This window comes from Oncorhynchus gorbuscha, linkage group LG02, assembly GCF_021184085.1.
Source record: "Oncorhynchus gorbuscha isolate QuinsamMale2020 ecotype Even-year linkage group LG02, OgorEven_v1.0, whole genome shotgun sequence".
NCBI lineage: Eukaryota > Metazoa > Chordata > Actinopteri > Salmoniformes > Salmonidae > Oncorhynchus > Oncorhynchus gorbuscha.
Genome location: NC_060174.1, coordinates 29,075,173 through 29,099,607, shown reverse-complemented (window position 1 = coordinate 29,099,607; position 24,435 = coordinate 29,075,173). Strand labels below are relative to the sequence as shown.

General features: G+C 45.0%; 1 protein-coding gene across 4 annotated transcripts in view; it reads left to right on the top strand.

The window, feature by feature from the left end:
* Positions 1 to 2,560: 2,560 nt before the first annotated feature.
* Positions 2,561 to 24,435, top strand: part of LOC124000472 (core-binding factor subunit beta) — a 39,699-nt gene continuing 17,824 nt past the window's right edge. The window contains exons 1-4 of one of the 4 annotated variants that reach the window (XM_046306856.1): positions 2,561 to 2,794; positions 2,914 to 3,003; positions 3,573 to 3,659; positions 5,265 to 5,381. In XM_046306856.1, coding sequence (XP_046162812.1) covers positions 2,926 to 3,003; positions 3,573 to 3,659; positions 5,265 to 5,381 — 282 coding nt within the window. In that variant the 5' untranslated portion in view covers positions 2,561 to 2,794; positions 2,914 to 2,925. Of the gene's footprint in view, positions 2,795 to 2,905; positions 3,004 to 3,572; positions 3,660 to 5,264; positions 5,382 to 24,435 lie in introns of all 4 variants that reach the window. The other 3 variants (XM_046306849.1, XM_046306874.1, XM_046306865.1) reach the window with 3 other exon arrangements.

The window sequence follows — 24,435 nt, the reverse complement described above, 5'->3', positions numbered from 1 at the left end:
AATTATCAGATAGACATGACTTTTAAGCCTATCTATGGGGTTCTAGGTTTTCAGGCATTTCATACTACAAAGTGAATGACAAATATACACGATCTTTTTCTCTCTTTTTTTGCCCTTTGTACCTTTCTGTTTTTATTTACAGCGTTTCCCCTTTAGTTGTTCCCTGCTGCCTACCTGGCGGTGACTGCAGAAGATGTGTTCAGACATGTACAGCTGAGTTTAGATCCTTTGAGTTTAGCTTCAAGTTGGAGTGTTAGCAGTCAAGATACTTCAAAGCACCTCATTTCATATCGAGATTTCACATGATCATTATTGAACAGCCGCACAAATACAATACTGCTCTTTAGTTCAGTAAAGGGGAATGTGTTTAGTCAGCTCAGCTCTGTCTGTGCAGCACAGCCGCTTGCTTGACTTGACGCTATTTAATATTTAATACCAAACCTGAACTATAGTTTTTGCAAAACAAGAAAACAGGCTGTAAATAGGGCCTTGAATAGCAATAAAATATGATGATAGTAAATCATTTTAATACATGTCAGAACATTTCAACTGCAGTAGGATATTTTATAGCAGAACCGGTGTATTGCCTGTCTCTCCCTCTCCACCAGAGCTCTGCCTCTGTGTCCATCCTGTTGAGGAGGATTGGAGCAGACACTCAGCTCCTGACTGGGAAGCGTCTGTCAGAACAGTGGTGACCCTAGAATTTCTAATTACTGAATGAGCATTTTGTGGTGCTATTAAAGCACTCACACGCCCCATTTGGCCTGAAGCCTTTCCTTTTAACACATTTACTCACTCAGAATCTCAATCCAATGTGCATCAAATAAATGAATCTGCAATTAAAAGCAGCAATGCCCAGAAAACACATCCTGTATGGGATTGGTTCAAATTGCCCAATCATAGTCAGTCTAGTTGTCTGCCACATAACTGCTTCCCCTTGGTTAACAGTTGTCTTTTACGTAAGTGCTTAGTATGCAGACATCACAAACCTTGGTTAAGAGTTGTCTTTTACGTAAGTGCTAAGTTTGCAGACATCACAAACCTTGGTTAAGAGTTGTCTTTTACGTAAGTGCTAAGTATGCAGACATCACAAACCCAAGTGATGAAATGTTTCATCATATTTCTTCAATGTTCTATCATTTATGTTGATTTTAAAATTGGAATTATGGAATGGGCCATTCGCCCTTCGCCACTGATATGTCTATTTTGAACCCATATCCTCCTCAAGGACATAGTGCTTATAGATTTGTACACCACAGCAGAAGTCACACCAAACACACTGAACAACATCTAAACTGTTTGTCAGTGGTCAAGTTCATCATCACACTTGGAGCAAACATTGTTTTTCAAAAAATTGTAACCACAAGTGTGTCCGAGGTGTTAGATAATTCATGTTGTACAACATTGAAAGCAGTGGAAAACTTTATTGAGTGAAGTAATAACTTCAAACCTTGGAACAGGACGAGGACGTCTGTACATGGTCTCTCGTCATTGTGTTGCTCTTGCTTTCCCTCAGTGTTTTTCTCCCACTCCCTGTCCCCTCCCTCTGTCCTCAGGGAGACTAGTTAAAAACACATACTCCAAACATTTCACAACATTAGTCATCTATTTTCTATGAGTTTCTTTTAATCAGAATAATCTACAGAAATGTAATGAATTAGTATATGTGGTTAAGTATAGTAATAAACTCCTCTAAGTTAATTGTTTTGTTTACAGTAAAAGAGTCATGATTGGTGCTGTTTATTAACTGGAATGATGTTTTGCTACATTTAATTTCACCGGCAAGTTATTATATGCCTTGTAGCCATTGCATAATCTTGCAATCATTCCTAAGGAAGGGCTTGAGTTTGCCAATATGTTCTACAAGATCATACAAATCATAATCATCATCATTAAGAAGACAGTAAAAACAAAGATGATATTTCACACAAAGTTGTGTGTGTGTGTGTGTGTGTGTGTGTGTGTGTGTGTGTGTGTGTGTGTGTGTGTGTGTGTGTGTGTGTGTGTGTGTGTGTGTGTGTGTGTGTGTGTGTGTGTGTGTGTGTGTGTGTGTGTGTGTGTGTGTGTGTGTGTGTGTGTGTGAGAGAGAGAGCGCAGGGGGGTTGTAGATCACAGTGTCTCAACAGTCCCAAGTATCACCAAGAGGGTGCTGCCCTTGGCCTTGATTGATATAAGGAGAGGACTAAGTTTTCAAAACATAAGCTTTACATGCAGCAAATTCTAATTTTCTAAGACATTAGGCTACTTTCATATATGCCTTTTCATGTGCCTCCCATCAAAAAATGAGCCTTGTGTAATTGCAGAGTTTAAGAAGATTTGTATTTTTCCAAAAGTCTTATGCCTATGGAAAAAGTTATTCACGAAGTAGGCTTATGGTCCAAACAATTTACAAAGAGAGATGTAAAAAAAAAATGTCTGTCTCTGGGCTAAGGAACATGAGACATGGACGCATACATAGCATGAAAGCTCTTGCTCTCTGAAGTGTTGGTGAGTTATACGCTTGCGCACTAGGGATCAGTAGTGAGGAGAATTGTGAATGGGGGGAGTATTTTGGGTGTACAGTCATAAGTCGGACTCCGAGGAGCCAGGAAGTAACTCAGAACCATGCAGCGCGACTGATAAAGTCGAGAGAGCGGGCGTTTGTTGTCAGTGGACAGGGGATCATACGCTTCAGGGTGAAAGGGAATTATAGCCAATTGCGAAATTGAGCCTAATCCATTGCAGTGGCAGAGACTGACCGCTCAGTAGTTCCGACTTGAGAGCAGGGAGAGATCACCACCCTGCTTACAATAAGGTAAATATTACATTAGCACATTGCTACACACCCCATCAAAAAAGACGGAAGAGAATAAAATCAGTGTTGCAAAGGTTTTTCTTTCTCACAAACAATTAATATTAACAAAAGTTTATCAGCCAAGCTTCAAGATGCCTCGGGTGGTCCCGGATCAAAGGAGCAAGTTTGAAAACGAAGAGTTCTTCAGGAAACTCAGTCGGGAGTGCGAGGCAAGTCTATTCATTGGATACATTTTATCTGGTGGCGAAACAAAGTAGCTCATAACGTGGAAATGCACGTTGCGCTGATAAAAGACCCAACTCTAGCCTTTTACTGAAATATAGTGATGTTTTCCAAATATCAATATGAAAGCACTGTGGATTTTATGTGATACGTTTTTTCATATTTTAATGTCTAAATACACTTTTCAAAAAAGAGGAAGGAGACAGTTATGAAATTGTGTTTCGTTTTGGTTTGTTGTAAGTCTGTCAACTCATCTGAGTCGCGTATCACCTCAGCCCGATGCTCTGGCATTTACGTTGACTGACTCATGGCTAATGCAGTTTACAATCATTTCCCATAATTTATCATTTCAAAGGACTAAATGGAGATGAATTTGAGTGAATTTTATTTGATGCCTCGGGACACTTAGACTTCATAAAAAGAAAGGTGTCTCAAATTCAAAATCTTGAACGTAAACCATGATCAATGACATTCACAGTAAAGTTTATTATTTTTGGTGTTTTTCTTCTTCTCTGAGATTAACTTTATTGATGCATTTGATCCTTCATATTTTCAGATAAAATACACAGGGTTCCGAGACAGACCGCATGAGGAGAGGCAAGCCAGGTTTCACACCGCTTGTAGGGACGGTCGTTCAGAAATAGTGAGTAAACCATTTCTGTTCAGCATACAACTCTTGAGATAATAACACTATAATCAGACATCATTACACTAACCTTGGGTTTATGTCAATATTTTGCGTAAATAGACAACCGGAACTAGACATTTTACATCAGCCAAAACATTACTTCCTCCTTTATTCTCTGACGAACAACACAAAAACATCCTCTTAACATTCATTTCACTAAAATTACATTATACTATAATATGATTAGTTCACTGTCCAGAAATGCCACAAGCCTGTGTATCAGGTGTCCTACAGACAAGGCTATTAAGGTCTGCCTCTGTCTCAATAGTCTTTTGAGGAGAGAAACCCGACATGGCCATTTGACAATGAGTGAAGTCAGGACAGAGTTGGGCTGGCGGGCTTGCCCGTGGCTACTTAAAACGGCCCCTCTTCTCACTCCCTTTTTCAGTCGTAATATTTTCACGTTGTCTACTGTATGTGCTGTAATAAAGTAAAATGTACTATTCATTTTATGTAGGCCTAACACTTTTATTCTTAGAGTAGCCTAAAAGTACACTCTTGTTGAGTCTGATTATGGCATGAAATAATAAAGTGACAAGGTAGTGTATCCAAATTCAATTCAATTTTCAGACAAACAGATTCGAAAAGATATTCACAATAATAACATTGTGACTAGGCCTACTTGTAATCAGTTATTTTCTGTGATTGAAGTATTTTGAAGCATTATGACAATTGTTTGATATGTTACTGTCACTGTCTGTCCAAACCCTACCATTCACCCGAGTGTGTTTATTTCCAAATGCAATTATTCCGACAGAGAATGACATGAGAAATTATCCTCACTGTACCTCAGATTTTTGTAAATAAAATAGATGCAACGGACTTTGTTAATTCAATAAGGCAGAATAGGAATACACAATAGTTGTGTTACTTTTATTATGAACATGTGCTATGTTCCTATAGCCTTAGCAATGACATGGTAATGACACTGTATTTTGTGTTAGTATATGTTGTGTGCATTCTGCCTGTGTTGTTTTTTTCCTATATTATGTTTGAAGTAATGCTATGAAAACAATACAAAACACTGTGTCCATATTTGGAGCTCAGTTGTTTTAAATCTTTGTCTATATGCCAGTAAATTCCATGACATCAACCAAGCACAGGGAGCCTGGAATCATTGGAAAGCCAAGTCATGTAAAAAGCCTAATTTAATAAATGATATCAAAATGAATCATAGGCCATTTGTCATTAGTGTCAGTGCAGGGTCTGCTTTTAAACTATTATCGATTTTCTTGTCCTGAGTTTTTTTCTGTATTCCTCCTCTCTCTCACTCACTCCATTACCCTCTCCTCCAGTCTCTCTGTCTTTCCTAAAGTCAGTTCACTGTAGCCCAGTATTCCAACATTGTGTTGGTAAAATAGAATCAGATGTGCGTAACTCTATACTTTAAATAGAGAAAATGATGACTCTTGTGTTTTTTCCCTGTTTTTCTGAGTGTTGGGAGCCCTGACTCCAGGCTCCAGGCACTCGTCTCTCTGATGTGAAATAGAAATGACGGGCTGCATAATTTATGCTCGGGCCCAGCGTTCTGATCCTGTTTGTATTGATTTCCTGTAAAAGGCTTTTGTGGCGACGGGCACCAACCTCTCGTTGCAGTTCTTCCCAGCCAACTTGCACGGGGAGCAGAGGCAGACGCCCACACGAGAGTATGTGGACTTTGATCGGGAGACGGGAAAGGTAATCCTGACATCTCTCTCTTTTCTTTTCTCTCTTATTCTCTCTTCTCTTTTCTCCTCTCTCTAATCTCATCTGTTCATCTCTCTTGAGAGGTGATTTAGGTGAACCTCTTCACGATTTGTCTCTGACGTACTCATCCATGACACTCTTTTTATTTCCCTGGCATTTCTGTAAACTGGTGTAACCACACAATAATGATCTGTAAACAGCTTGGTATGGGCATTGAGGTATTCCTAGCATTTTTCACTCAAAATTGAGGTTGAATCTCACGACAGTTTGATTGAATGCAGGCTGTTGATTCAGAGTGATATGTTCTCTGGTTGGGATAAACTCTATGCTTTCTGTAAGATGTTATCGCTTCACACGGAGCACGCTAAACATCACCCTGCCATCCACTAGAAAAACACCTTTCTCCTCAATTAAATATTTCACTGTTCCTACTTTTGTTTATTTTTTTAAACATGCCCATTTTCTGTAATTCCAACACAATCTACCAACTCAATGAATACACAACTACAGTATGTGGTTTCTTTCAAAGCCATAGGGATGGAAGATGGTGACCATGTTCCAACCATAGAAATACAATCCTATAGTAATCATATAAATATAGTATAGTACAATATATTTCTAGTAATTATATAGTAAAACCTGTGATTCAGATCCTACTACAGGCGTGTTAAGGTGATACAGCCATGACACCTGATAGCCCATGGGCCTTTCTCCAGGTCCTGCCAACTCTGTTAGTGTCACCAAAGAACCGAATAAAGTGGGTCATAAATTGATTATCTGAACCATTAAACACCCCTGTCTGATCACATCCCTTCCATTTCGCAGAGAGACCTCAATAAAACTGTGGAAATGCTCAATCTTTTAGCCCTGAACATTTTACTAGTCATTGTATAAAGATGACCTAAAGCGATAACATTTTAGATAAACATGATTTACCAAAAGTTTAGATATGGACTCTTAAAACTTGAATTCCCCCTTGACACCTTTGTTTTAATGGTGCAGTGTTTAGAAGGATTGTATTTTTTGTTACTGTTTTGTTTGTGTATTCATTTGGTCCCCTAGAGACCTCGTAGTTGTTGCCATACGTATGGTGTGCCAGAGGCCCCTGTTCACGGACAGTGCCTCGCTGAAATGTGCTCATTAAAAATGCATCCTTGGGAAATCGATGGACCTTTCGGCCCAAGGCTGACGGACTAATCTTTGCCCGTTAATTATTTAAAAAGGCGTGACGGGGAGTTGTCAGGCATGCCGGGCACTTTACAGATGAGGCGATGGGTGTCTGGGGCAGGGCCTGATAGTAATCCTATCCTTTGTCACCTCTAGCAGGCTCAGGGCCATGCAGCTTTAATGAGCCCTGGGCCCTCCGTCCCTCTGCCCCTCCACATCCAACATAAACCCCACAGAGCTCCCAGTCACACCAGCACTGTCACCGTACACACACATGCACAGCAAGCACACACACACACACACACACACACACACACACACACACACACACACACACACACACACACACACACACACACACACACACACACACACACACACACACACACACACACACACACACACACACACACACACACACACACACACACACACACACACACACACACACACTTACCCCCTCCATCAACATTTCAGTATCCAGTGAACTATCAGCACGCGTCGTATTCTCATGTTGCAACATTGGAGAACAGGGCTCAATTATTGGCTTGGGTTTTTTCTCGACCCTTTCCACAATGCTGTGTAGTCATCAGGCTTCTTCATTTAGTGAGTAAATCCCTAGACAGGTGCTACTGCTCTGCTCGTTGACATGAATACTTATCTTTAGGAACTGAGGTGGAACTTATTTGGAGAATGTCTGATTTTTCTCTGGGCTACCTACCCCCATCCCTCCCTCTCTCCCTCTCTCCCTCTCCTCTCTCCCTCTCTCCCTCTCTCTAACTCCCTGCAGACCAGTGGTGTCAGGCTGGAAGAGATGTTGCGTACGCTGCAACCTCTGCTCTTAATTACTCTGATTGTTAACCTTTTACACAAACACATCTCACACTGCCTGGCTAGGAGATTAATAGACTGAATGAAAACCCCAAAGAATGTCTGCAGTGAAAGTGAAAGTGTGTGCGTGGGGTCGGAAGAGGAAATGTGAAATGTTACTGAAATATTCCAGGTCAACAGGCTGTTGCTCTATGAATTGAATCAATTATAAAAAGTCTGAAATAAAATAGAAAATTGTAGAGGTGAAATATTGAAGTCCTTTAGCTAGTGGAATCTGCACTATATGATTTGACAAAGCATCCTGGCCAAGCTGTTTTCATGAGGCAACTGTCCAGGTGTAGCCTATAGATACATCAGCCATGTCTCACTATGGCATGATCCCCCTATGCCCAGTTGAAGAGTGAGGTCCATAAAGAGCATATAGCATACAGCTCTCTCCTCACCACCACCCAACGCCAGTCCAGAGTAACAGATGAATAGGGAACAGTTATAATATTCTTTCTATGAAAAGGGAGTGATTTTATATGACTTGCCGATTTTGATTGATGGAGTCAGAACCAACCCCAGCCCAGTGTGAGCCCAGGGACTCGCTGTCTCTGTCTGTCTCCTTTCTCTGGGACCCTCTCCCTCTCTCTCACACTCTCTCTCTCTTCTTGTCTCTCTCACTCTCTTTCTCACTTTCACTCGCTCTCTCTCTCTCTCTTGTCTCTCTCTCTCACTCTCTTTTTCTCTCTCTTTCAATCTCTTTCTCACTTTCACTCTCTCTTGGTCTCTCTTTAGGTCTCGATTTCTCTCTTCTGGTCACTCTCTCACTCGCTTTTTAGGTCTCTCTCTCTCATTTCTCCCTCGTGCGCGAGTGAATAATAACCATTGCGTTTCTCCATCCTTCCCCCACACCCCCTCGTTCTCCTCCTCCCTCATTTGAAAACACAGGCGGTGCCAGCGGAACGGGGCCAGTTTAAACTTGGCCGCTGGCGGGGGACAGTAGTATTATCTGAGTGGGGCGGTGAGCCCTGCTCCACTGGAGCCCCCGCAGTAGAACTTAAGTACAGGCTCCGAGTGTCACTACAGGCTAATGGGAACCAGCTGTGTGGGAGGTTAATTTTAGTGGTAGCTAGCAGGGACCGGGGAGGAGCAGTTAACCCTGTCCCAGCCAGGGGCTCCCGGTAGTGGACTGCCTCGTACCGGGTCACTGGTCAGTCCCATGAATCATCCACACTGCCCTAATGGCCATGGACTCTGACTCTGAGTCCAACCTTAAATTCATTAGATTGGAGGGACAAATGATAGCTAACAGTGCCTTTAGAGAATCATCGGACAGAAATGAATACACAGCAGCATACTGTTCAAAATTCACAGAGCAGAACAGGAAGTTGTATAACTGCCACAGGAACATTGAGAGAAGGCCAGTGGAGTAGAGTCCTTAAATCAGGCCTTCTTACTGTGACAGGCAGCAGAAGTGCAGAGTGTTTGAACTGCTACAGTAGCAGACAGGAGGAGGGGGATGATTCATTGTGTCTCAGTAAATTATTAATCTGCTCCAAGTGAAGTTAGCTTAGCTCAGACAAGAGCTCAGAGAGGTAGTGGGTCTCTGATGAAGATCCTCCATTGGTGCTTTGTTGTAATGGAACGCCATGGATACTGATGACTCACCATGGGATTGAAGAATATATTTGTCAAGAACCTCTACACAGAAGTCCTGCCCATTTGATGTAATAGGGTTTTTACTCTAACAGAGAGAGAAGGCAATACAGACTCTTATACAGTGGCTATTTTAGCATGTACATCCTGGTGGGTAAACAGAAACTAAAATTGGGGTATGCATGCCAGAAAAGCCACTGCACAACACAGCACAACACTAAACAATACATTAATTGCACTATAACGGTGACAAATGGTGCCCACAAACTGTTAGGGCCTACATAAAGCTGTCCTGCCAGCAGTCCCAACACCTTACCACTGCTACACCTGGCTATCAGTGGAGCCTTGTCTGGCATCGAAACAGTTCATTCAGCCTCATTTACTGCCTTTAAAAAAACATGGCTGACATGGTTGATCCTCTTAAGGATTGGACATTTTTTTTCAATTCTCATCTAATATAACATACCCAAATGTAGGAGCCCAGGTCCTACATTTGAATATAAAAATGGATTTTATCAAACAAAACTATGCTACATTTAATCTCTGGAACCCTCAGAATGAAAAATCAGAGCAAGATTACTGAATGTAAGTACATTATTTACCTTCAGAGGTGAATGTATCAAACCAGTTGCCGTGATACAAGTTTGCTGTTGTTGTGCACTCTCCTCAAACAATAGCATGGTATTTTTTCACTGTAATAGCTACTGTAAATTGGACAGTGCAGTTAGATTAACAATAATTTAAGCTTTCTGTCCATATAAGACATGTCTATGTCCTGGAAAGTTTGCTGTTATTTACAACGTCATTCTAGTCACCTTACCGCACTTTAGCAACAACTGTCCCGGTATAGGGACACCTTTGATCATTAAGAGGTTTTAAACAAATGTGGTTTCTACTGACAATTGAGATGTACAAACTATGGCATAAAGGAACGACAAGTGGATAAGAGGCCATCCGTAATTTTGATTAAGACATTAATGAGCGAGCTAGGATGGACGTAGTCAATATAACTATTTGTTCAGCACTTTTGAAACGTACAGCGACATAATTCAGAACATGGGCTGTTCTTACAGTGTTCTCACTGTACGCCAAGTAAGAACTGTAGGATAAATAAAGGGTGCATATAAGCAGACAATGAAAGCTCTTACAATATTCAATGATTACATTTCTCTAAAGCAGGTTATAGGCTACATGTGCACCTCCAAGTCAGAACAGTAGGTGAAATTAGGAGGGGAAAAGGGACCAAATTATTAGGGTGAGGCACATGGGCTACTAACAGCTTACTACACAACATACACTTAGTATTACTTTCTTAGCTACAGTATACATATCTCCCTGTAATATTACATAATTTATGCAGCATACAAGACATTTTGGACTCTGCATTTATGTTGCTTTCAAGACAACTGGGAACTCTGAAAAAAACAAGGTCGAATCATGATGATGTCAGTGATCTTCAGGTCATAGCTCTAGAAAGAGGCCCGAGTTCCCGACATACAATTCCGAGTTCTGCCCCTCCTGCCCTGAAATACGGGTCGCCACTGCTCTTATATATGAACACTCCTCAACTTTAACTCAATCTTGTTGAAATTGGAGACTTTTAGGGTTTTGGAGCGGGGTTCAGCAGTAAGGGTTTAAGAGATCTGGTGTTTGGCCTCTTCTCCATATTCCCCTCTCTCCCGCTCCCCCTCTGCTCTGTTCATCTGTAGAGCTTGTGTGTGGTTTCCTTTTATGCAAAGCATAAATTGGGTCCATCCAGAAGCCATGCCAGAAGGTTGGGTTTGCCCACTGATTGGGGGAGAGCTCCTGATATAGTCCCCTTGTTACAGACCCTCCAGAGTGTGCTGCTACTCTATTATATTGTGTTAAGAGCTAAAAGCACAAATACATGAAGAAAGTTATAGAATGACTCCTAAACCTTTCAGCTACAGCCTGGTAAACCTTTCAGCTACAGCCTGGTAAACCTTTCAGCTACAGCCTGGTAAACCTTTCAGCTACAAATCAAAGGAAGAAACCTAGAGAGGACCCAGGCTATGTGGGGTGGCCAGTCCTCTTCTGGCTGTGCCGGGTGGAGATTATAACAGAACATGGCCAAGATGTTCAAATGTTCATAAATGACCAGCATGGTCGAATAATAATAAGGCAGAACAGTTGAAACTGGAGCAGCATCATGGCCAGGTGGACTGGGGACAGCAAGGAGTCATCATGTCAGGTAGTCCTGGGGCATGGTCCTAGGGCTCAGGTCAGTTGAAACTGGAGCAGCAGCATGGCCAGGTGTACTGGAGACAGCAAGGAGTCATCATGTCAGGTAGTCCTGGGGCATGGTCCTAGGGCTCAGGTCCTCCGAGAGAGAGAAAGAAAGAGAGAAGGAAAGAATTAGAGAACGCACACTTAGATTCACACAGGACACCGAATAGGACAGGAGAAGTACTCCAGATATAACAAACTGACCCTAGCCCCCCGACACATAAATTACTGCAGCATAAATACTGGTAAAAGCCCGGTAAACCTCTCAGCTACAGACTGGTAAACCTTTTAGCTACAGCCTGGTAAACCTTTCACCTACAGCCTGGTATATATATATATATATAGAGAGAGAGAGAGAGAGAGAGAGAGAGAGAGAGAGAGAGAGAGAGAGAGAGAGAGAGAGAGAGAGAGAGAGAGAGAGAGAGAGAGAGAGAGAGAGAGAGAGAGAGAGAGAGAGAGAGAGAGAGAGAGAGAGAGAGAGAGAGAGAGAGAGAGAGAGAGAGAGAGAGAGAGAGAGAGAGAGAGAGACAGGGAGAGAGAGACAGGGAGAGAGAGACAGGGAGAGAGAGACAGGGAGAGAGAGACAGGGAGAGAGAGAGAGAGAGCAGGCCCTTAACGTGGAGCCATACCGAGGCAACAGACTATAAATCTTCGGCCTGTCTCTGGATGTAAGAATGTTCGCTCGGGGCAGATAGCACAGGGAAGATTCACAGTAAATGAATCCATTATGAAAGGGACTTCAGTCAGAGGCGTCACCACAGGAATTGGAGTTTTAATAGTTTGGTGTTAAAGCTTGTTCCCAAGACCAGCCGGTGTTTGTGTGTTTGTGTGTCTGTGTATTGTGTGTGTGCGTATGTATGTATGTATGTATGTATGTATGTATGTATGTATGTATGTATGTATGTATGTATGTATGTATGTATGTATGTATGTATGTATGTATGTATGTATGTATGTATGTATGTATGTATGTATGTATGTATGTATGTATGTATGTATGTATGTATGTATGTATGTATGTATGTATGTATGTATGTATGTATGTATGTATGTATGTATGTATGTATGTATGTATGTATGTATGTATGTATGTATGTATGTATGTATGTATGTATGTATGTATGTATGTATGTATGTATGTATGTATGTATGTATGTATGTATGTATGTATGTATGTATGTATGTATGTATGTATGTATGTATGTATGTATGTATGTATGTATGTATGTATGTATGTATGTAAATGTATGTATGTATGTATGTATGTATGTATGTATGTATGTATGTATGTATGTATGTATGTATGTATGTATGTATGTATGTATGTATGTATGTGTTTAGCACTGCACTTGGAGCCAATCTCCATATTAATGACGGGTCATGTACCACAAAACATGGTCTTGAGCTTTATGGCGCCAGATTGACAGTTAACCTTGTTACAGAGCCAGAAAGGGGGAACAGCTTGACAGTTAACCCTGTTACAGAGCCAGAGAGGGGGAACAGCTTGACAGTTAACCCTGTTACAGAGCCAGAGAGGGGGAACAGCTTGACAGTTAACCCTGTTACAGAGCCAGAGAGGGGGAACAGCTTGACAGTTAACCTTGTTACAGAGCCAGAAAGGGGGGAACAGCTTGACAGTTAACCCTGTTACAGAGCCAGAGAGGGGGGACAGCTTGACAGTTAACCCTGTTACAGAGCCAGAGAGGGGGGAACAGCTTGACAGTTAACCCTGTTACAGAGCCAGAGAGGGGGGAACAGCTTGACAGTTAACCCTGTTACAGAGCCAGAGAGGGGGGAACAGCTTGACACTTAACCCTGTTACAGAGCCAGAGAGGGGGAACAGCTTGACAGTTAACCCTGTTACAGAGCCAGAGAGGGGGAACAGCTTGACAGTTAACCCTGTTACAGAGCCAGAGAGGGGGGAACAGCTTGACAGTTAACCCTGTTACAGAGCCAGAGAGGGGGGAACAGCTTGACAGTTAACCTTGTTACAGAGCCAGAAAGGGGGAACAGCTTGACAGTTAACCCTGTTACAGAGCCAGAGAGGGGGACAGCTTGACAGTTAACCCTGTTACAGAGCCAGAGAGGGGGAACAGCTTGACAGTTAACCCTGTTACAGAGCCAGAGAGGGGGAACAGCTTGACAGTTAACCCTGTTACAGAGCCAGAGAGGGGGAACAGCTTGACAGTTAACCCTGTTACAGAGCCAGAGAGGGGGAACAGCTTGACAGTTAACCCTGTTACAGAGCCAGAGAGGGGGGAACAGCTTGACAGTTAACCCTGTTACAGAGCCAGAAAGGGGGAACAGCTTGACACTTAACCCTGTTACAGAGCCAGAGAGGGGGGAACAGCTTGACAGTTAACCCTGTTACAGAGCCAGAGAGGGGGGAACAGCTTGACAGTTAACCCTGTTACAGAGCCAGAGAGGGGGGAACAGCTTGACACTTAACCCTGTTACAGAGCCAGAGAGGGGGAACAGCTTGACACTTAACCCTGTTACAGAGCCAGAGAGGGGGAACAGCTTGACAGTTAACCCTGTTACAGAGCCAGAGAGGGGGGAACAGCTTGACACTTAACCCTGTTACAGAGCCAGAGAGGGGGAACAGCTTGACAGTTAACCCTGTTACAGAGCCAGAGAGGGGGAACAGCTTGACAGTTAACCCTGTTACAGAGCCAGAGAGGGGGAACAGCTTGACACTTAACCCTGTTACAGAGCCAGAGAGGGGGAACAGCTTGACAGTTAACCCTGTTACAGAGCCAGAGAGGGGGGACAGCTTGACAGTTAACCCTGTTACAGAGCCAGAGAGGGGGAACAGCTTGACAGTTAACCCTGTTACAGAGCCAGAGAGGGGGGACAGCTTGACACTTAACCCTGTTACAGAGCCAGAGAGGGGGGAACAGCTTGACACTTAACCCTGTTACAGAGCCAGAGAGGGGGGAACAGCTTGACACTTAACCCTGTTACAGAGCCAGAGAGGGGGAACAGCTTGACAGTTAACCCTGTTACAGAGCCAGAGAGGGGGGACAGCTTAACAGTTAACCCTGTTACAGAGCCAGAGAGGGGGAACAGCTTGACAGTTAACCCTGTTACAGAGCCAGAGAGGGGGAACAGCTTGACACTTAACCCTGTTACAGAGCCAGAGAGGGGGGACAACTTGACACTTAACCCTGTTACAGAGCCAGAGAGGGGGAACAGCTTGACAGTTAACCCTGTTACAGAGCCAGAGAGGGGGACAGCTTGACAGTTAACCCTGTTACAGAGCCAGAGAGGGGGGACAGCTTGACAGTTAACCCTGTTACAGAGCCAGAGAGGGGGAACAGCTTGACAGTTAACCCTGTTACAGAGCCAGAGAGGGGGAACAGCTTGACAGTTAACCCTGTTACAGAGCCAGAGAGGGGGATCAGCTTGACACTTAACCCTGTTACAGAGCCAGAGAGGGGGAACAGCTTGACAGTTAACCCTGTTACAGAGCCAGAGAGGGGGAACAGCTTGACAGTTAACCCTGTTACAGAGCCAGAGAGGGGGAACAGCTTGACAGTTAACCCTGTTACAGAGCCAGAGAGGGGGAACAGCTTAACAGTTAACCCTGTTACAGAGCCAGAGAGGGGGAACAGCTTGACACTTAACCCTGTTACAGAGCCAGAGAGGGGGAACAGCTTGACACTTAACCCTGTTACAGAGCCAGAGAGGGGGGAACAGCTTGACACTTAACCCTGTTACAGAGCCAGAGAGGGGGGAACAGCTTAACAGTTAACCCTGTTACAGAGCCAGAGAGGGGGGAACAGCTTGACAGTTAACCCTGTTACAGAGCCAGAGAGGGGGGAACAGCTTGACACTTAACCCTGTTACAGAGCCAGAGAGGGGGAACAGCTTGACAGTTAACCCTGTTACAGAGCCAGAGAGGGGGAACAGCTTGACAGTTAACCCTGTTACAGAGCCAGAGAGGGGGAACAGCTTGACAGTTAACCCTGTTACAGAGCCAGAGAGGGGGAACAGCTTGACAGTTAACCCTGTTACAGAGCCAGAGAGGGGGGAACAGCTTGACAGTTAACCCTGTTACAGAGCCAGAGAGGGGGGACAGCTTGACACTTAACCCTGTTACAGAGCCAGAGAGGGGGGAACAGCTTGACAGTTAACCCTGTTACAGAGCCAGAGAGGGGGGACAGCTTGACACTTAACCCTGTTACAGAGCCAGAGAGGGGGGAACAGCTTGACACTTAACCCTGTTACAGAGCCAGAGAGGGGGGAACAGCTTGACAGTTAACCCTGTTACAGAGCCAGAGAGGGGGGACAACTTGACACTTAACCCTGTTACAGAGCCAGAGAGGGGGGACAGCTTCACACTTAACCCTGTTACAGAGCCAGAGAGGGGGGACAGCTAGCTGCTGCTGCTGGTGGTTGTTGAAGGGGAAAAAATGAGGAGCAGATGAATCTCTCCCATCTTCAGCCCCAACATGAAGCAGGGTGTGGTGTTTGGGAGGGGCTCTGAATTATCTCACAGAGCCACACAAATGCACATTAGTTGGTTGCTAAGTGTAAAGGTTATGAACTTAATGTCATAAAGCTACTGTCGTTAATCCATATTTAGTTCATGTAGTTTATACTCAAGTCTAGCTGAAGTGAACCTGGTAGTAATGTGTGTATGATGGGGGAGGGGGTAGGGAGGCATCAGCCCTCACTCCTGACACTGATGAGGACAGAGGCGACTGGGCAAAGGCCAGGGTGGAGGGAGAATGATGGATGAGCATTTCTGTGAGGAGCGCAGTGGTCGGGCTCGTTTTGCGATGGGGGCTGTTGTTTCCATCTCCCTCAAACGGAAGCCGCTCCACTGGCAGATGACTTGTCAATGACATCATCAAAGTGAGCCCACTAATTGATTCATGCTGCTCTGTCATGCCCATTGTTCACTGAGCCTTCCTCGTGTTCCTCGTGTTCCTCTCATCTGATGTTGATTGTTTGATGTTTGTTAAAAAGAGGGGTTATTTGTGTCCTTGGCTATGTCATGTCCTTTTGTTGATTTTTAAAAAACAGAAATGCTCCTCTTTTGACTGCCTGTTGGGACAGAACTGTCTCTGCTGGGGTAAGAGAAGCTTTGTTTTTCCCAGCACTAGTCAATCATACTCCTGCCTCTATTTTTGCCATAGGGTTTTCATTATAGCTCCCAGCTCAAATTTCCACTTCCTTTATCCCAGGCCTCAGATCAATGACCACTCCCACGCTTTATTGTGGGGTACAAATATACTAAATGTCACATGGCTTCCTGAAAAGGTTCATCTTACAGTAAAATGAAACAGTGGAGCTCTGGTTGGGCCCCCGAGTGGCGCAGCGGTCTAAGGCACTGTTTCTCAGTGCTAGAAGCGTCACTACAGACCTGGTTTGATTCCAGGCTGTATCACAACCGGGAGTCCCATAGGGCGGCGCACAATTGGCCCAGTGTCGTCCGGGTTAGGGCTTCTCCGGGGTAGGGCATCATTGTAAATAAGAATTTGTTCTCAACTGACTTTCCTAGTTAAATAAAGGTTAATAAAATATATAATAATAATAATACAAAAATACAAATACTACTTTCTAAGGATAAATGTGACATTTCCCTATGATTTACGGTTCTGCTACCTACAGTAGCAGTGTTAATTTCACAATGAAATGAGAGAGTGTGTTCACTCATAACTGGAGAAAGAGTCTTTCTGCACCAGGAAGTAGTTTTTTTCAACGCTTCTAAATGAGCTCATATTTTATTAACAATGTGAAACTGACAAAAACTGAGGGCTGTTAATGTGCAACAAACAGCCTCTCATCCCATTAAGCTGTTTGTGACATCATCGGTCCATACAGACCCCATTGGGTCTTCGAACATCTATCTCTCAGTCTGAGGGTTAGCTAATAGCGAGAGTTACTAGACTTCTTGATTTAGTTGGTTTTCTTTATGCAGACATCACTCTTTTCCACCAGGAGTGCTGACATTGCAGATGGAGGTGTTGCAGTTGACCACTCTCACCCCTTCCTCTCCTTCTCTCTCTCCTCCTGCCAATTAAAACATTTCATTTCATTTGTTTTCCCTTCACCTTGCCCTCCAGAGTAATAAACATTCCATGATGCTGTGGAATTACTCAACTGATTCTGATTCATGGGAGTTTGGAACATGGGGACTTGTTGTAAATCACCTAACAGGATGGAGATGTTGCATCTGAGCAGATCACGTATTCATCATTTCATGAAGGGATTAAATGTGAATTACACTAAATTGTTCTCCGTAAATGTAATGGATGGATAGCCCAGATGAGTAGGTGAAAGACTTCAGAGTCTATGTTTGTACTGAAGTAAGTCTGAGACTCCCCACCCTCCCTACATCCCACTGAGTGGGAGCAGTCAGACAGCGTTGTCTAGGAGGGAGGAGAGGGAAGCATCCTGCTTGGGGATTTGATTCTGCAGGACTGTCAGGACACAGGTGAGAAATACAGCGTGTATGTGTCGACTGCATTCCTGGTCACTATTCCAGGAACTATGTTCTCTCCAGGCCGCAGGGGGGGGACAAGGGTGGTTACCTGGCCTGGAGGGCCGTCTCTCTGCCTCCAACCTGACTGTGATGGGTGCCTGAGTGGGAGGGGCCAAGGGCCCACCTACAACCCAGTATTTCCTGTACAGAGAGGGAAAATGGCAGATGTTAAACTGGACTTGGGTCCAAGTATAGCTAGAGTGCCTGAGAATTCAAGTCCCTTAAGATGCTCTTGGCAAGCCTGCCGATTCTTTATTTTGTCTATCCTCACCTCTTCCCATGAAAACCGAGCCATTACTTTCTTTTGAAATGAAAATATTCTTCTTGTGTATTTCTAACCAGTATATTATTAATTTGTTACTTTTAGATTATAACGATTCCATATTCAAAATATATGTTTATATTAGTGTCTGTGACTATCTGATGTGACTTCTCAGAGTCCTCTGGGGTTTTGTAGACTCCCCTGCAGCCTCTGCAGTATGTCCCAGCAGCCCCTGCAGTATGTCCCTGCTCTCCCATTCTCATGTGGTTAGAAACTTCATCCAAATACTGGATTTGCCTTTGCATGATATTTACTTAAGTTAAACAGCCATCTGTAAAAACAGAGAAATGGATATCCTTTGTATGGTGTTCATGTGAGAACTTATTTGACATAGTGTACATGGTGTCTCCAACTACCCTATTCCTTAATCCCAATAAAAGTACAAATGATTTCCATCAAGTGGCATCACAACCAATCTGATTTATAATCTGACTGACAAAGTGACACAGACCGACTTTTTCTTATCACTAAGACTGGGTTGGTCTTTATTACATTTTATCACTTTTTCAAAATATAATTGATAAAGTAGAGCTATATCACTGGTTGGATTGGCAAGCTAGAAGCAATCAGAGACATTTGTATTACTTTTACAATCAAATTGTGAAAATGACCTAATAGAGGAAGCTTTATTGAATGAGTCAGTGTTACTGCATAACATAATCAGGCTTAGCAGGCCCAGTTCTTCTCTGATTAGGAACATATATCAGAGGAATAGTCTGTCTGCCAGTCAGTCAGTCAGTCAGTCAGTCAGTCAGTCAGTCAGTCAGTCAGTCAGTCAGTCAGTCAGTCAGTCAGTCAGTCAGTCAGTCAGTCAGTCAGTCAGTCAGTCAGTCAGTCAGTCAGTCAGTCAGTCAGTCAGTCTGTCTGTCTGTCTGTCTGTCTGTCTGTCTGTCTGTCTGTCTGTCTGTCTGTCTGTCTGTCTGTCTGTCTGTCTGTCTGTCTGTCTGTCTGTCTGTCTGTCTGTCTGTCTGTCTGTCTGTTTGTTTGTGAGTTCTGCGCTGGCATGGTGTCAGGTGAATGCAGGGCAGTTAGGGGCTATAACTGGGTTTTGGGGTGGGGTCAGTTAGGGGCTATAACTGGGTTTGAGGGGGGGGGGTCAGTTAGGGGACTATAACCGGGGTGTCGTGACTCGGTGGTTAGGGGTAATTTTAGGGCTTGGACGCACAAGGGGCAGGAGAATGGGTGAGCGCACGGGGCACAACAAGTCTAATACAGCCGTCTCTGTGGCAGGTGGTGTGGATGGAAGAACAGAGACTTGTCTCTGAGTGTGTGTCTGTGTCTGAGCATTTGTGTGGTAGGGTATATGTGTGGGTGTGGGTGGGTATATGGGTGGGTGGGGTTGGGTATATGTGTGGGTGTGGGTGGGTATATGTGTGGGTGGGATTTGGTATATGTGTGGGTGTGGGTGGGTATATGGGTGGGTGGGGTTGGGTATATGTGTGGGTGTGGGTGGGTATATGCGTGGGTGGGGTTGGGTATATGTGTGGGTGTGGGTGGGTATATGTGTGGGTGGGATTTGGTATATGTGTGGGTGTGGGTGGGTATATGTGTGGGTCTGTGTGGGTATATGTGTGGGTGGGGTATATGTGTGGTTGTGGGTGGGTATATGTCTGGGTGGGGTTGGGTATATGTGTGGGTGTGGGTGGGTATATGTGTGGGTCTGTGTGGGTATATGTGTGGGTGTGGTTGGGTATATGTGTGGTTGTGGGTGGGTATATGTGTGGTTGGGCATTGGGTATGTGGGTGGGTATATGTCTGGGTGGGGTTGGGTATATGTGTGGATGTGGGTGGGTATATGTGTGGGTCTGTGTGGGTATATGTGTGGGTGTGGTTGGGTATATGTGTGGTTGTGGGTGGGTATATGTGTGGTTGGGTATTGGGTATATGTGTGGGTGTGGGTGGGTGGGTGGGTGGGTATATGTGTGGGTGGGATTGGGTATATGTGTGGGTGTGGGTGGGTATATGTGTGGGTGGGATTTGGTATATGTGTGGGTATGGGTGGGTATATGTGTGGTTCAGTATTGGGTATATGTGTGGGTATGGTTGGGTATATGTGTGGGTGGGGTTGGGTATATGTGTGGGTCTGTGTGGGTATATGTGTGTTGTGGGTGGGTATATGTGTGGGTGGGGTATATGTGTGGTTGTGGGTGGGTATATGTGTGGGTGGGGTTGGGTATATGTCTGGGTGGGGTTGGGTATATGTGTGGGTGGGGTATATGTGTGGATCTGTGTGGGTATATGTGTGGTTGTGGGTGGGTATATGTGTGGGTGTGGGTGGGTATATGTGTGGGTCTGTGTGGGTATATGTGCCTGAAACAATAGGGTAAATGTTAAACTTCAGCCGAACTTCTAGCTCAACCTGCTTTCTCTATGTATGTCTCACCTCACTTGGTCACACCTGTGCTGTTTGTTGGTTTGTGTGTGTGTGTGTGGGGGGGGGGGATGTGTGGATGTGTGTGATCTCAAGGATGTGTGTGTGCTCATAGATGTGGATATATTGGAAAAACAGCTCAGCACTGGCTAGGATTGCAGGATTGCACATACTGCTCCCGTAAGGGAATTGTGCTGACTCAACTCCCAGGAACTTCCTGCTTCTCCATATCTAGCTGAGCAGACGGAAGGGAACAGATAAAGATACTGGAATAGAGGGATGGAGGGAGAGGTGTAGAAAGAGGCTGGTGGTTGGGTAGCCAGGTTGAGAAGCAGCTGTAGATCTGTTGTTCTAGACAATGAGTGTCAGTCTGCACAGTCTAGTAGGGTCCATCCCTCCCACACCAGGAGTCCCTAGCCGGCCCCACTGGGTCCTCGTCTGTAGGGGGGCAGGCTGATGGCTTGGGCCTGGAGGGGCCTTACTCACAAACTCTTACACTGTACACATTCACACACCAGTTATCACAGGGGCAGAGGTGACGTCACTCACACTGTGTAGTATGGCATTACAGCCTATATGTATGGGTTTTCTATTCTCTAGTTACCATCACCAGTATTAGTGTGTGGGCACTTCTACCTATTCAAGACCTTGCATCAGTGAGAGTTTAAGTTCATATAGGGGTTTGTGACTCCTGTTTTACTCATTAATTAAGGCTGGCTGTGTGGGTGGGAGTTTACAGTATGTGGTGAGGAGGTGGTGGTGCCAGGGGGCAGGTGGCTGGGTACCAGAACTGGGCCCCAGTGTGTTTGTCACTTCCTGCCGGTTGCTGTCTGGCCCAGTGGGGGTGGCTGAGTCACCAGGGGGTCACAGAGGCAGCTGTCACAGCCCAGCAAGGGGGCAAGGTGAGGGGGAAGGGGTGAGAGGGTTGTGGGGGAGGCAGCTGGCATGGCTCCACAGACCTGGAGGCAAAATGACAGGAGAGGTGAAGGGAACAAGGGCATCTGTCTATGTGTGATTGTGGATCGGAACCTGAAGACTCAGAGCCCAGATGTAGCCCTGCTGCCCAGAGCACAGTATTGTGGGGTTGTGGTGGGGGTCAGAGGGTGTCGCGCCATGAGACTAGAATCAAAACAGCCATGAAACAGCATGGTGACTGCCTGGAAATACACACTTACCACAGGGGGAACCACCTCATACTTACACTGAGACACAGAGAGAGAAAGAGGGATTGAGGGAGGGATAGTCAGAAGGAGAGAGAAAGAGAGAGTCAGATAGAGACATAAAGAGAGAGAGAGCTCAGGCCCTGAGTGGGATCTGAGTCACTCCCACACACTCATGTTCACTGTGTGAATAATACACTCACACATGTCCCAGACACTCAGTGATGTAGCATTCCTTCTGCTAATATCATAATTAGTACTGTGTTATATCAGTTGGCTGTTAGCGTTCACACCTGCATACACACACACGCACGCACGCACGCACGCACGCACGCACGCACGCACGCACGCACGCACGCACGCACGCACGCACGCACGCACACACACACACACACACACACACACACACACACACACACACAGACAGACAGACAGACAGACAGACAGACAGACAGACAGACAGACAGACAGACAGACAGACAGACAGACAGACAGACAGACAGACAGACAGACAGACAGACAGACAGACAGACAGACAGACAGACAGACAGACAGACAGACAGACAGACAGACAGACAGACAGACAGACAGACAGACAGACAGACAGACAGACAGACAGACAGACAGACAGACAGACAGACAGACAGACAGACAGACAGACAGACAGACAGACAGACAGACAGACAGACAGACAGACAGACAGACAGACTGATTCACACATATTAACACCCACGAGGTGTGTGAGGACAATGGCCCTCTGTGTGCGGGCTCTCTGCCCTCTGCCCCCTGCGGCTGGGACAGCAGTCCTACTCTCCTCCTTTCTTTCAAGCACTCTCTGTTTTTCTTCTACCCCGAGAGCATCCAGATCTGCTGACGAGCTTTTGGCACGTGTCTAAATGAGGAGCCCTGTGCCAACGTGCCAGGCTGCATCACGCTCACTGCCAGCCACGGTGCCAAGGCTCTGCCAACACACCATAGGCACAGCCTGAAAGAGACAACTTTTCCTCCACTCTCCTCTGAGTATACCAGCGTCCTGTTGTCATCCAACATGACATGATTGTTATTGACAAATTCGAAACAAGGCCTCGGAAATATGGGATTTTTATCCCTCCGGTCACACTGTCCTACTGTGTGATATTGAGTGATTGATCTCCAGTCCCTACATTCCTGCATCTGTTGATTTCCATATCAAAGGCGTTCCCTAAGAGCATAATTGTTGTGCAACTGCTTTTATAAGCACATAGTCTCACAGAGAGACTGAGGGTGGCTGGGATGGGATGGGTTGGCTCAGCCTCAGGCCAGTTGTGATTGGGCTGTAGAGGGGAGGGAGGGATGGAGTGGCCCAGTGGAGTGGAGCTGACCTGGGATGGGGTCAGGGTCTCCCAGGGCTGGTCAGGGCTGGGACACCACACTGACCACAGAGCATTCTGTTGCTTAGACCGCAACATTCTGTTGCTTAGACCACAACAGAATGTTGATCAAATCCAAACTTAACTTTGGGACTTTACGCTAGTATCCTGTGTCCTCCCTCCCTGTGGCTCCATCTATGGCATTTCTGTAGAGTCAAAGTTGAAATCGAAGTTTATTGGTTGCATACACAGTTTAGCAGATGTTATAGCGGGTGCAGTGAAATGTTACCTAGCTCCTAACAATGCAGTAAAATGTCAAGCAAGTACACAAATAATAATAATAATACTTTTTTTAACAGTGTAACTAAAATGCAATTCCTGGTCTTACATATAATATTTTGTGTTTTAGAGGTCAGGGATGCTCCCTTCCACCCAGTGGTTTCGGCCATCTTTATGGAGGTACTTGGTCCACAGTTGGGTCTGTCTCACAAATCATGGCTGTGGTGGTTTCATCTCATTTCCTGTGTGGATGTGTGAACAGTGGACCTCTCAGGCCAGAGCCTGTGGGCCCAACCAGTGGTTGTGTGTTTGTGTTCCCATCTTTGCACTGTATGTGTGTGTGTGTCTGTGTGTGTGTGTTTGCGTGTGTGTGGTGTGTGTGTTTGCGTGTGCGTGTGCGTGTGTGTGGGTGTGTGCGTGTGTGTGGGTGTGCGTGTGCGTGTGTGTGTGTTTGCATGCTTGTGTGCATGTGTGTATGCGTGTGTGTCTGCATACACATGATGGTGTGTCAGTCACGGGGGTGTGGGGGATGTGGGGGTTGACATCTATTTCTGCAGAGGAAGTTCGTGGTTAGACCGGTTCTATGCTCCCGTTCACATTTTTCCTCTCCATGTCGCCGTGCTTTTTAAAAGCCATGCAGTTTCTTACAGATGTGGAAGTCATTTCAGCAGTGCTTGTGTAACGACTGGAGGAGTTTTTGTTCTGCATTGAGACGCTGCTGGGTCTGGGCTCCCCCTCCTCGCCCCAGGGCAGCATGAGAAGGTCTAGGCTTGGCCTTCTCGTAAATAAAGCCCCTGTTCCAGGCTGTAAGGAAATAGCCTCTTAAGAAATGCAACAATGTGGGACTGGCCATGTATATGACAGAAAACCAACAGAATCCACAACTAACACTGCGTGTGTTTGTGTTTTCATTTTCAAATGTATTCATGATCATTTGTTTACTAGATAAAAAATACTGCATTCCCCAGCTGTAAAGCTGGCACTGTGTTGCCCTCAATGTTTGTCTGACAGTGTCTACACTTTGGGCAAGGGTATATATTTATTGTCCATCTGAATAAATCAGCATGAGAACATACCAGAGTTGCAGGCATTCCTTTTTTCTTTTTTTCTTCTATCCTGCACCTGATAACTTGGATGTACATATATTTATATATTTTTCTAGATATATGTACACACACACACACA